The sequence below is a fragment of the Buceros rhinoceros genome, unplaced genomic scaffold (assembly GCF_000710305.1).
Source record: "Buceros rhinoceros silvestris isolate BGI_N320 unplaced genomic scaffold, ASM71030v1 scaffold16821, whole genome shotgun sequence".
NCBI lineage: Eukaryota > Metazoa > Chordata > Aves > Bucerotiformes > Bucerotidae > Buceros > Buceros rhinoceros.
In genome coordinates, this window is record NW_010392700.1 from 59,618 (window position 1) to 73,327 (window position 13,710).

The window sequence follows — 13,710 nt, forward strand, 5'->3', positions numbered from 1 at the left end:
AAGAAAAACCCCCACATATCCCTGAGAAACATCAAGAAAAGAAAAAAAAATTATTCTTGCTGAAGGTGCTGACAATTCCTATTCTTGACTTCTGGCATTCTAAGCCAAATATTTTAAGTCTCATCTACTTTAGAGCTCCTGAAAACAAGTTACTTTACAGACACTGTTTTCTGTTTGGTAGTAGGGGGAAAAAAGAGGGGAATTACTTTCTGCTTTGTGTGTAAGCTAAGGCTTGTGGAGGAAAAGTATCATACCCCTATGGAGACCCACGCTGGGATACGACCCCGGTGCACAATAGCGATGCAGGGAGAAGAGAACTCAAATAACCTTTGAAAGCTATTTCTAGGCAAACATCCCACTTGGACTGCTTTTCTCCAGTGGGAAACTGAGTCCAAATGGGCTGTAATTGCTTTTCTGAATCCAAAAATGGCTCTGGCTCAGGACAGTACTCAGTGACTATCCGGGGGGAAAAAAATATTTGAAAATTACACATGGCAAAGCAAGCCAAAATACTCAAGTATTAAGTACTGAAGCTAAGTGTGCCACTTCTTTATGAAGAAAGATCACCACCCTAACGGTGATGATATAGCACAGACTAGTGTGTAAACTCGTATTTCAAAGTGAGTACTTGAGAAAGTGCTCGTAAAACCTCTCCTGTACCTAAGAAGATCCACAGCCTTTCATGTACTGTGATTACACACACGCTGCATAACAAAACATCCTGAAAATAAGATCTCTGGGAATGCCGCAGTAGATGAGAGAGCACAAAACAACCAGCAATCAGGATGCCACAGTCTTCAGGAAGAAAATAAGGCGTGATTATTTCACCACCACCCAACCTGAAGGAAGAACACACACATCTACTGTTAATGCATTAGAAAACACACCCCTCTACCAGAACAGTCCAGAGGACTCACACCAGCACACTGCTTGCTCTTTGCAGCATCCTCCTACAGTTCCGAAACAAAAACAGAAAAAGTGTGTGGGCTGATGCACCCATGTCCTTCACCCAAGCCTGTGTCTCTGAAGCTCTGCTTCTTCAGATGGGAGTTTTCGTCCACCAGAGGTCAGAGGATCCAATGTATGACTCCACAGAGCACAAAAGTTTTACTGAGCTGCTTTGGAACACAAGGCAGAGAGGGTGTGTAACAAGCACTAATCCAATGGACAGCTTCTGGATGGATGGAGCTGCTTCAAATATCAAGTAGGGAAAAGTCTGTCCAATTAGGATTTTACTAAAGCAAACTTCTTCCGCTATTTCTCTGCAGGTCTTTGCTCTTACCTGCGAAAAGACTAAAATAAAGTTGTTTTACCTCTTATCCTGTCTCTGTGGTTCAGGAAGCTCGGGCCCTGGGGGTGCTCACTGTAGGAGGAGGCTAACGGGCAAAAGCAGAGCCACACTGCAAGCTTCTCCTCTTTTCAGTATGACATCTTCCTACAGGCTCCTTTCCCCACAAAGACTTTCAAAACACGCTGCTCGCTTGGCTTTGGCAACACAAGGCAAAATCAACTGGAACGTGGGCCAGGTTGGTGAGAATACTCTTGCTCACTGGGGCCTTCCTCTGTTACTCAAATGCCATCTAATTCTTTGAAAGCAAAGATAGAATTTTAGCCCTTATAATGATTCAGGTTCAGGAAGGACATATCCAAACAGCAGTGTCAGCAACACACATGAAGGAATAATCAGCTGCACACACACAGGAATAATTTGTTCAGGTAACAGTTCTTCAGAGAAGTTTTGGTAGATTTAAAGTCAAATTCAGCTTGTAAACCAACATTTCTCCTGCAAAAGGCAGCCAACAAACTGAGGTGTATAAACAAAGGCGCAGCTTGCAGGACAGATGAAATAACACTCCTGCTCCCCAGGCACCAGTAGGGCTCCACTGCAGTAACATGACTAATTTGGGGCAGCAAGCTATGAAAAACAGAGATCACGTACAGAGACTCCAGAGGAGAACAAGACCAGATGAAAGTCTAAATAACATGAGCTGAGGGCAGAGGAGAAAAAAAACCAACCAAACAAAACACCCACCACAACAAAAAACTAAAATAAAACAAACCACCAAAGCAAGAACTGAGGAAGGAACAGTCTGCGAGCTGGTTCTAAGGACGGCTGCCCTGCGAAGGGAGCACTGAACTACTCAACTTGGATGGGGCGCATGAAACGAGCAGCCAAAGCAACGCCACTCAAAACCCGCTAGCTGCTTTACTATGAGAACTCTTTATCCCCTTGTGAAGCTCTTCCAAAGCAGCTTAGTGTCCCCCTCGCCCCAAGTTACAGGTTTCAGCACGGAACACAGGTACTCGGAAAAACCTTCCCACCCTGCGGCCGGCAGCTGGCTCGGGGTGCTGTGGAGCTTCAGCACTGGGGACAGTTTGTCCAACCCGTCCCTAAAGCCACCCATCAGAACCCAGGCACAAGTGCAGCTGAATGTGCCTGGGGAGAAGGAAGAGGAGATAAAACTAGATCTACCGACATTTCTTTCAGCTCTGTTCTTCAAAAAGTTGTAAGAGGTTGTACAGAATTTAAGGAGAAGGTGTTGGCTAAAGGACAAGTTCGTCGCTGCAGTTTAAGAGCTAATGCTTTGTTACCCCAGAAAAGTCTCATCACAGAACTGCATTGCGCCTTTTGTTTCCACAGCAAGAATGTTCTTGACGGCTGCCAATGAAGATCAACTGGTGCAAGGCAATAATTAAGTTCCTCAGCTTGTTTTAAAACAAAATATTTAGGTCCTTAGCTTTCAAAATAAAGTCTTTAAAAAGGCAGAAAATAATTTATAACAGGCAATGACGGTGCTCATGCCCCAGAGCAAAAAAAGCCACTTGCTGCCATAAGCAGAATCAAAGATGAGTGGCAGTATATTTTACATAATTTTATTTTTCATTCATCTGGTGAAAACTAGTTTGTCTTTCTAGAAATAAGCATAATTTGATCATTTATACTATGCATATACATTACAATTTGTTTTCCTCGAAACGCAATAGTTGTAATTACTTCCTAAATAGACAATAGTAATACTTTGTGAAAGGTGAGTTACCAACTGAAAAAAGCGACAGATTCACTTGTTACACCCCAAACTGTAAAGTATTAATGACTCAGTATCATCTGTTGCTTCTGACACTTAAAAATAAAATCTTTAATACCAGTATAAAGCTGATAGAAGAACAAGGAATTGCAGGTCTGCCCAGAGCAGCTCAGTTAATTCCTCTCACGTGTCCCGAGACACTCGTTGCAGCACATGAACTAGACAGTTTAAGCAACTCTTCTACAAACAGCCAGCAAGCAGCCCCGCTTCCACCAGAACCACGCTACATCTCCCTGTACAATTCCAATCAGCCCCAGAAGGGGTGGTTACACCTTCATACTAACGGCCTGACTTACCAGTCTGACTAGTATGGAGCTAAGCACTGGCACGGGTTACCACCACCTCAGGTCACCGTGCTGTTACAGAACATCAAGAAAAATTGAAACCCAAGTGGGGAGAGTCTGATCCGCCCTTCTGCGCACTGTGAAGTGCTCTACCAACACCCGAACCCTGTTCTGAATGCTTCTGAACTCCGGCTTTGTCATAACTTCCTAAGGAAGCTGTGTGACTGACAAATGCACAAAACAATCCAACATGCAAACTTACACCCCAAGTCTGTGTATTTAAGCATTTTTAATGAACTATTAAAAGTCTCTTCTTGCAGAAGATACAAGTAGGAGACACAGGCTTTTCTACCTGCTCTTCTGCCTGATGCGCTTCTGGAGTCTGGATGAACTCAAACTTTCAGGTGTAGTAAGTGCTTCATTTCACCAGGTTACCATGTAAACTCTTACACTACACAGGCACCAAGCGAAAGCCACCACCCACAGCCAGCTGTCTAGGGAGAGAAAGTCTGCACCGGAATGCAAGGAAAGAACACAGAAAAAAAATACTATACCATACCCAAAGAAGAGACATTCTGCAGTAAGACATTCGGATCCACAGCAACGCTGGTCAGGTCTTAGCTCCAAGTGACGTGGTTTGAGCTCGTGTTCTGTTTCTCTCTAGACGATTCACATTGCAGACATACAGAACTAGCTTTCCTGCAATACTGCTATACAAGATCTCTATCTATCAACCTGAGCACAAATCTCACAACAACCAAACAAAAGCTGGCTTAGCTCTACTGTCCACAAACAAGAGTCTTAGCAGCCGTCCCACAACAGACCCCTGTACCAGCTCCTCCAGTACAGACCAGAGCTACACAGCCAGCTCTGAGCTGATGGCCAGCAGCAGCACAAAGCCCAGCGCAGCCTCCTGCACCCCACCGCAAAGCCTCAATGCAGTGATTTTCACTCTGATGGAGGAAGGAAGCATACATGTTAAAAAAAAAAAAAAAAAAAAAAAAAAAAAAAAAAAAAAAAGTAGGATCTCCTCTTGGTACAGGCTAAATCCCATCTCGATTCAGGCATTACGCAGGACTACCAATACAGCACTGCTGCCGTTCTCCTGCCCAAGCCCTCCCTTCTCTCCTCCTCTGGCTGAGGCTTCACCAAGCACTGAAGTAGAAAAAGTCCTGCAAACAACACCAAATGGAAAACAGCTTTTAACCAGGAACAACCCTGTATTGGAACACGTGGGGATTTTATCTTGCAGAAGAATCCAACTTGCATGAAAAATAATATATGGCAGAAGTAAAACAGAAAGGAGAAACGAATTAATAAAAAATACAGATCTCCAGGACTTCAAAAAAATTCATGTTAAAAGGAAAACCATACAAGCGGTTTACAGTACTGTCCTGAAGCACTGGCTGATTAACAGTGACCTCTGATTTATGTATAGACAGACAGGGAGATAGACATAGGAAGACAACTTAAGAGACTGAGCACACTGGCCAATTTTAATACTTCATACTAATTAAAACTTGTAACTTTTTGTCTTATCTTCCCACTCCCCAACCCCCCTGAAAAAAAATTAAAATCTCAGAAAAACCTTTGCCAAAGAACTCCAAAAGCACAGCGTTCACATCTGGTAAGACAACTTAGCTGTCCGATACCTAAAAGCATAAATTTAAGTGTTATGACAGTGAAACTGTTCTTCACAGCAAAATCCAAGTGAAAAAGATCTAAAAAATATAAAGCTGGTCTATTTAACAGACTTCCAGAATATGGAAGTTACTTTGACTAACAGCAGGATTAGACTAGAATTTTTCTAATCTAAAGGACTACTAGATTAGAAAAAAAATATTTACATCATGCGAAATCTCAGAGAAATACAATATAAATAATTCAATTACATGCACAAAATTCAAACAAGCTTATCCAACTTACTCAAAAGCACAACACATCCGTACATGTCACATACCATATATTCCTTCCCACTCTGAATCTTTAGATGGTGAAGAAAGAAAATAAGCAAGTCACTCAATGCGCCAGTATCTCAAAAGGCAAAAGTTTTCCAGGCAAGAAGACAGTGGGATTTTAGCAGTACAGCTCCAGCCTCTAAAGAAATACCTGCAATGAAGCCTAGTCCAATTTTCTTAAAGAAAACTGTTTCCCTCATTTGACCTGTATACTGCATCCACGTAACACCAATATTTCAGGTCAATTTAGGGTGAAAAGCCTTTCGTGGTTAAAACAAATCAGACCAAACAGCTGGACTAAGGTAAGACTTTAGCCATGCTGAAGGTGGCTGAACACACTTCAAATATGGTACTGGAACATTTTGACAATGAAGTTCTGTCTTAGCTCAAATTCCAGCAATCCTCTCAGATTCCCCCAATAAAGACCCTATTTTTCTCTTCTATTCAAGACCACCAGTAAAGATCTAGAAATGTATTTGTGATGTTCCACAAACACAGAGGTGCAGCTATTAAATCAACAAACATGAATCGCCTGTTTTCTGCAGCCCTCAACTTCGACAGTTTGCAGCGGAGCTTGGATAACCCTTTGGAGGTTAAGTTTCTGAAGCATGTCATGCCCACCTCTGTTTAAACCCCAAGTAAGTTACTCATCAGCCCTAACAGAAGAAACACCAGGTCCATACATGAATGTTATTGGTCATAAACAACACGATCAAAAGAATTTGTCCAGCCCAGTCTCTGACACTTTCCAAGGGGTGTCTCTGATGCAGGATGAAGGTGAGCAGTGCACCTCTGAACAGTTCTTTCACACCACAGCCCACTCCCGTGGTGCTCGACCACGGGTCTATCTTGTCACATCCAAGCCCTTTAATGTTGGGGGAAACAAATATAATTTACTTTAGTTTAATACACACACATACCCCCTTGCTGTTGAGAGAATAATGAATGGGTTTGGTCACACTGTACAGAAAACCCCAGCAGGATTTGTTGACAGCTTGGCAAGGGAGTAAGTCTAGCAATAGATCCGGGCACTGGAAAGCATTCTATTTTACAGCTGCTGAATCTCAGTTTATCCTGCAGCAGGCAGATTTTATCTGGACCCATTCACATTCTGACCTGTGCTCTGTATTTCCACTAAGTAGGTGATTACTTCCTCTTTTTGCCTTCCCCAGTTCCAGAATACACAACCTGTGCATGTCCCTCCTCATCCCACCAGTATTCCACAGAGCAGGATCAGGTCCTCATGCCTGAATCAACTAGTGAAATCTGCCAGCTATTAACAGACAGTTGTAATTAAAACTAACCGCTCTCTTGCCATTTACACTGCATTTAATCCCCTCAAACACACCAAACCACCTATGTGAGGGGCTCTGGTCTCCTTTAATCCCGTATCTCAACAAAAGAAGGACACATGCAACTCTGCTCCATGTTGACATAACAATGGACTACTCACCTCTGTTTCGTTAAGAAAACCCTTGGCTGAACGTGACTCCACTCCAACATACCCTGATTTTCCTCACAACTCCCTTTATATAAGCTACAGTAGGACTTCTGAAGAACTCACTGCTAACAAAATGCTTCCCTGTGTAGATACTCAGGCACTTGTAATAGCAAGTGCTCCAATGCTACACAAAGAGTTTCTTTACCATTTTCTTCTGCATCTGTTTTTTGATGCTTCGTTGACAAAGTCCTTCAACATTCAGATTGAGAAGGAACACACTCAGAAGATCTGCTGGGAAGAATACAGGCACCCAAGCTATTTCCTCAAGCTAAAAATCAATGCAGCAACATTCTACATCACTTCCCAGGAGTCTCAGCACAGCCGTGCTGCAAGACCACAAGGAGGGCATGTCACTGCCAGGATTAACATTCTGACACAACTTTCTGTGGGGTTCTGTGGTTTGGGTGCAGAATACACCCAACAGGCATCCAGGCCGTTTAACTGACAACGTGCTTCAACCAACACCTTTCTCTATCCTCTTTCAGAAACGACCTGCACTCCAGAAAGTCCCTGCACTACATTAGCGAGTCATTTTCCCTTCTAGATGCCTATAAAAGGCAGGACCGGACAACAAAACATCCTGCCAGCTTTCCCCAACTCCTCAGAGGTGAGTTTGCCCTTGTAAGAACACGTGTTGAGGGACCCACAGAGGCACGTGCAAGACAAACACGAGCTCTGAATGCTGTAACTGTCCACTCACAGCAGCAAAGAGCTCTGATCCTCCAGCAGTCAACCACTGTCCCTAAAAAGCAAATTTAATAGGCAGCTTTACTGAAGAGCTACAAAGAAACAGGGTTCTTCAGAGCTGAAATATTATTGTAAGGAATCAACAGTACCCTAATTAACAGTGGAGCTGAATGTTTCTAGTGCACAACACGAATCCACTGTCAGCACAGTAAGAATCTGTTTCATTACTGTCTGAAAGACAGAAACATCTTCAAACAGTATGGTTCTCTTTCCATACGTTATTTTATCTATAAATCCCTTCCTTGTTACTAGGAGTCAAACTGAAGGTACACAAAAGACTGTTTAAGATAAATTCCCAGAGAACAGGTTCAATTGGTTTAATTTATCTTCAGCTTTCGAAGATGAACACAACTTGTATTTATGACATTCATAGAACAGTGAAGCTCTTCCATCTTCAGAATGCAAAACTCTTTTTTAAATAGGACAGTTTGAATAATACACTGGCAGTTGTTTAAAGATCGTTGTTCATTAACAAAGCCTGTGTTCTGCTTAAACAGATTGCCAAAGGAAATGTGGTTGTCCTAAAGTTAATCAGCCAGGTTTTCCTGGCCCCAGGAACCATACCAAATCCAACCGCTGTCTGTATGCAGACGTACGGGTACACATGCTGCTATGTTAACGGAGTGAGGCACAACCCTCTTGCTAGAGATTCTGCTTAAGGCCGTCACCCTCAGCATCCACAACCACGAAATATTTTAAGTCTTCTTCGAAACAGAGTAAACAAGCTGATGTGCAAAAAAATTATCCAGCGCTCCTAAGATGGGTAAATATAATGCACAGAAACATTTTTAAGCAGTTCAGCCAATCTCTGGCCTCTATGCTTGCATATGCAGGTGTAACCAGCTCTCAGATCAAGACAGCTACTCAACAGCAGACCAAAACTCCCACAAATCTTGAGAGTGCAATGGCTGAAATCCACTTCTGCGTAAGTAATACGAAATAGAACATCCCATCTGGCTGCAGCTGCTAGAACCTACCTTCCAGAACCAATAAACAGCACGTCCATGTGAGACCTGAGCATTAAAGGATTCACGAAGAATGAGCAAAACAAGTTTTGCAAGTCGTACTCATTAAAGTCCTAATGACACAGCCACGAACCCTGCACGTGAGAAACCCTAAGAAGTCTGTGCAAGCTCTGTGCAAGACTGATTTTCCTCTAGGATGAAAGTCAGATCAAGCCTCCTGCAGAAGAGAGGATCAGCACAACGAAGGCCAAGGTGCCCCGGAAACCCCATGAGACGAGACCGTGGCTGAACTACTTGTGCGAGCAATAGTTCTGCCATCCACTCTTGCAAGCTATCCTTAATGCTGGGGACTAAAATGCAACGGAAATAACAGGAGAAATCACTTGCTTTTGCCAAACTGCAAAACACTACGAAGACTCAACACTAGGCTGCTTTCTTTTGTGCCACCTAGAAGCTCACTTAAGATTAGAAAGGGTATTTTCAGCCAATCAGCCCGAGAAACCAGTAAGGATATTAGAACATCTCCCAAAAACACCACCCTCTTTTTCAATCACTTTCAAATTATGACCTTTATTCAAAAATGACCAGATTCTCAGTGACTCCTTTAGCTTAACCTAACAGTATTTTCAACATAAATTTGCAGCAGGGAAGACAAGTGCTGCTTAACTACAGGACTTTCTCCAGAGTGTTCTCCATCTTTTGATCTCACAAATTCATCCAGTGGCTTAAATTTTGTCCAGTCTCTTTTTTAGAGAGGGAGGTGGAGCCCACAAACAATTTTTTACTTGCTCTTCTTCCCAGATTCCTTCTGTTCTGAACATTTTCTACATCCCTACTCCAAGGGCTCAGGGAATCCAAGCACAGAAACCTCTGACTAAAAATAAATCACCCAGTCCTGGGGACAAGTGGCTAACTGCCACTTCAAAATCTAACAAAAGCATTCTCACAGGCGGTACAAGAAGCATGGCACCCTACATTTGTTAAATATCACACAAACATTTTGAACACTACATCCCAAGATGTAAGCACATACCTCAGAGACCGACTGCCCTCGCACCACCACCATCGGACACATCCACTGACAATTTATACAGCGAGCAATACGTTTCAGGACTCACCTCTCATGAGGTACATGAGAGAAACCGAAACTGATTTTCATTTTAAAAAGTGCTAAAAAGGCAATCAGTTCGTTCAAGTTCTTAGTGCACAGAGTACCCCAGAAACAGCCAATCTGCCCTACAAAGCAAAGTTTGATCACCAAGAGTTACATCAGGTTAGAATAATTTTAGGGGACCACCTTTAATTAGGCTACTGCAACTTTCTGCTGACAACAGCTATGCCGTGTTGTAGGTTGGGTTTTTTCCAACTCAAAATCCAAAGAGACCCCACAGCCTCCGTCCCTTGGCCCCTTTGCTTCCTCAGAATGAATTTCTGCTTTAAGACTGTACACAGCTTTACATCCAAACACCTGCCAATAAACGCTATTTTATCTACCTCTTAAGTGTCTTGAAAGCTAAAGCCTGAAAACTCCAAGTTCAGCATACTTCTACCAGCCTGAGTCTGCCCCAGAACGATCGGACAGGAACTGTTTCAATGCAGTGGTTTTACATCTTTTTGTCCTTGGAACTTTGCAACTGACAAATAGTTTCAACTCCATTGCAAACACCAGAGTCGCAAAACTGAGAAAGACTTAAATTAGTCAATTTGTTCACTATTAGTAGATTTGTTCACTATAAAAGTAACAAATATAGTGGCACGACATTCATCTAGAAGACAGAATTGTTTTGGTTGAAAGAGACCTTTAAGATCCTTAAGTCCAAGTGTTAACCCCACACTGCCAAGTCTAGTCTGGTTCTGAAACATGAGCATTAAATACATGTTTTCCAACAGTCATATCTCAGAACTACAGAATGGAAAAATATTTTTGTGAAAGTCAACAGAGAGAAACAAGTATTTCACCAGTAAACCTCTGGAGTAGTGAATTCATAATTACATACTGACCAAAGCAGCAGGGAAAAAAAGGTCGTTTTAGCAACTCCCCTTCCTTCCATTCTCCCCCTTTAATCCTTCCTCTGGCAACACATGTCATCTTATCTGGTCAATGAAATACCATTGAATTCAAACCAACTTTTCTAACTGGGCGTGTACAGAAAAATGGACCCTCAATACCCATAAGAATTATGAGCTTGTTTTGATATTCTAGTCCCCAACATCATGGTAAATTTCCAAACTTGTGAATATTTTACTAGGGTCAAAATCTACAGGTTGCTACATCTGTGTGCAAGTCAGGTTCAGAAAAAAACTACACAAAGAAAGTACCTGCTGCCTCCAGTAAGGCTTCTAGTCTTGCTTGTGTTTCTGGATCCACAGTTCTCAAGTCCGCGCCTTCTGCAGCACTCGATAAGAATAACTCCGACGTGGTTTTAAGTACTGGGTTATCAAGATCTTCTTGGTCCAAAATAAATGATTCAACCTGTTTGCCAAGTTAGAAAAATAATTTTACCATTTTTGAAGTTTTATACTAAATCGAAAATATTAGAAAAAACACAAAATAATTTCACTGTACTATCACAATCATGGTTTAACTGTACAGGTTATAGGACAGAACCATAAAAATAGTCTGGTCAACTCACTGAAAAGGTAGATGAAATCACAAAAGAAGAAACTTCTACATGTAAAACTGTTTATTGTAAAAATCACAACCAACAAGATCTTAAACTATAGCAAGGGCAACTCAGATTAAATACTGAACAAGTGTTGTGCATGTTTGGACTGTAATCCACCAGAACAGAGGGCCACAAGGGGCCGTAGCATCTGCAACGCCACACGTCTGTCTACCTCAATATTTAAAAAAGCTGCCAGTAATGAACCTGGTATAGCTGAGCCCATTGGAGCGCCATGGAGGGGTTGAATGTTTCCCCGAGGTGCCTTTCAGTTTGGTTCCAAAAATAATTTCAACTAATGTAGCACAAGGTCTTTGTTTTGAGTAGAAACACCATAGCTGACTAAAATTCAAACCCAAACCATCTTCTTCTGAGCTGGCCCTTTGTACCACCCCAGTCATTGACATTTTCTAGACCAGAACAGATCCGTAGAACAATGGAGCAGGCAGGTATCCCAAGGACGCAGCAGTAACGCTGTCCCTCCAGTGGCCCCCATGATTTCCAACAGAAGCTCACAAAATTACTCAGCGTAAGACACAGTAGTTTTAGGACCACTTGCCAGAGTAAACAAGGAGGATACCTGACTCACACTCTAATGAGTGCACAACTACACTTCAGAATCTGTTCCAAGTTCAGACACCAAGTTCAGTTCCCCTATCTTCAGTAATATTTTAAGATAAAAACATCACTTCATTACGAGATGTTATCCTTTCAACCCTGTCGGTTCCTGAAATATGCCGCAGAAATGCGACACACTCATCATACCACCACTGCTCTCCTTTCCCACTTCACGCCCCACTCTCATCTTCCTTCCTGTCCTCCCCTCGTACTTCCCCTGATCTTTCTCACCAGCAGTAAACTATTGTCATATTCAGCCCTACCACACAACACCCCGCCACATCGTCAGGAAGGGACAGTTTACACTTCAAAAAGATCAAATCAGGCCACCCGTAAATTCGTTAAGTGCCCTGCTGTGTGAGGACTCTTTCTGGTAGTCTGGAGAGCTGCACAGCACCCAGAGCAAGAGCAGCTTGGGTTCATTTCGACCCCTTTTTGACATGTAAATGTTCTGTAACATTATCCCCCGATGGCCAGTGAAACATGGTGCTGACCCATGAATACAATGGGCAAGGGGGAGAAAGAGTGGCTTTTGGGAACACAGAATGAATGCCACATCTCAGCGGACATGCGTGACACTGGGTGGCTCACAGGTGTCAGGTTTTGTGTGCCAGGGCACAAGCACCAGAGCTAAGGCAGCAGGCGACGATTCAGGACTCGAAGAACCAAGATTTCTAGATTAGCCCAGACAACGGTCCTAAAAGAAGAGAACTGTCACTGTGAGAAACAGTTGACCATTAAACAAGCAGAAAATCAGTGACCTAAACCACTGATAAACATTTACTCTACAAACAAAGAAGAGCTATTTGAGGCTCACACCAAACGGTATCCGTGCAGGAAGACTCCCCTCTGCAGAACACAGGTTCCAGGATATGTCCCCCCAGCCAGCCTGAGGCCTCCCTGCTGGCACAAACTGGGAAGAACTCACCCTTATCTACAGGAGCACCGCAGGTTCTCCAGTTCCCCCCACCCCACCCTCCCCAAGACTGCAAAAGGCACTTTCCCTCCCCAGAATGCTGGAAATACTATTCCTATTCCACCAATGCCTGCGTGCCGTGGTGACCAGCAGAAAATCCCCGTGTCCAAGTGACTACGTGTTATACAGAGTTGAGAATGACACACCACAAATGTTATCACGTGTTTATGGGCTCCTTTTTTCCCCTCCAATTCCACCACTGGACATTCCACCAGCCGTCCTCCCTTTCAGAGACATTCTAGAAGGGTAAAAACGCTCCTGAACTTACAAACACAGCACCGCAGCAGTGTTCTCAGTGGCCTCGGGCCAGCCGGACCTGCCAGCCTCGGGAGCAGCCCGCCAGCACCAGGCTACGGGGAGAACACCAGCCTTCCAGAGGCTGCCCCACTGTGGCTGGTAAAACTGCATCTTTTGACACTCCGGTAAAGACGAGGCGCATCTTCTCCCTGATCGCTGCCACCCCAGGCTCACCAGTATACGTTTACCAGACACCACCTGCAATGACCCACCTCCTGAACCCACATCAGTGCTAATTCACCAAACCCAAATACTCCTATCAGCTTGTGAAAAACTTCCCTCTCCCTGCCCCAACAGGAAGTACCTTTTTCTTGCCGGAATCTCTAAAGAGGTCCGTCTTTTTCACATCAATTATGCAAACACTACGTAAAGTGAATTACAGACGCAGCTCTTCCTTCGGCTCCAAGCTGGGTGGTACTGGTGCAGCACCACCTTTCAGCTCTTCTTTAGCTCTCCAGCTGCACTTCCAGAGGCCTCTTGCATTTAAAGTCACACACAAAAGTCTGGCTTCGTATACAGTATTTTCACCTCAGTTTTATATCACAGCAAGAAGAGGCAGGTGCTGACATTATTTCTACATGTTGTGCATCAATTTTTAATTTTGTTTTGATTTGT

General features: G+C 43.3%; 1 protein-coding gene across 1 annotated transcript in view; it reads right to left on the minus strand.

The window, feature by feature from the left end:
- LOC104500870 (ankyrin repeat and KH domain-containing protein 1-like) overlaps positions 1 to 13,237 on the minus strand; it is a gene marked incomplete at its 3' end in the record, with an annotated part of 72,328 nt that extends 59,091 nt beyond the window's left edge. The window contains exons 1-2 of the mRNA XM_010144593.1: positions 13,115 to 13,237; positions 10,861 to 11,014 (exon numbers count right to left, since the gene is read on the minus strand). Coding sequence (XP_010142895.1) covers positions 10,861 to 11,014; positions 13,115 to 13,237 — 277 coding nt within the window. The remainder of the gene's footprint in view (positions 1 to 10,860; positions 11,015 to 13,114) is intronic.
- Between the last annotated feature and the right edge of the window lie 473 nt (positions 13,238 to 13,710).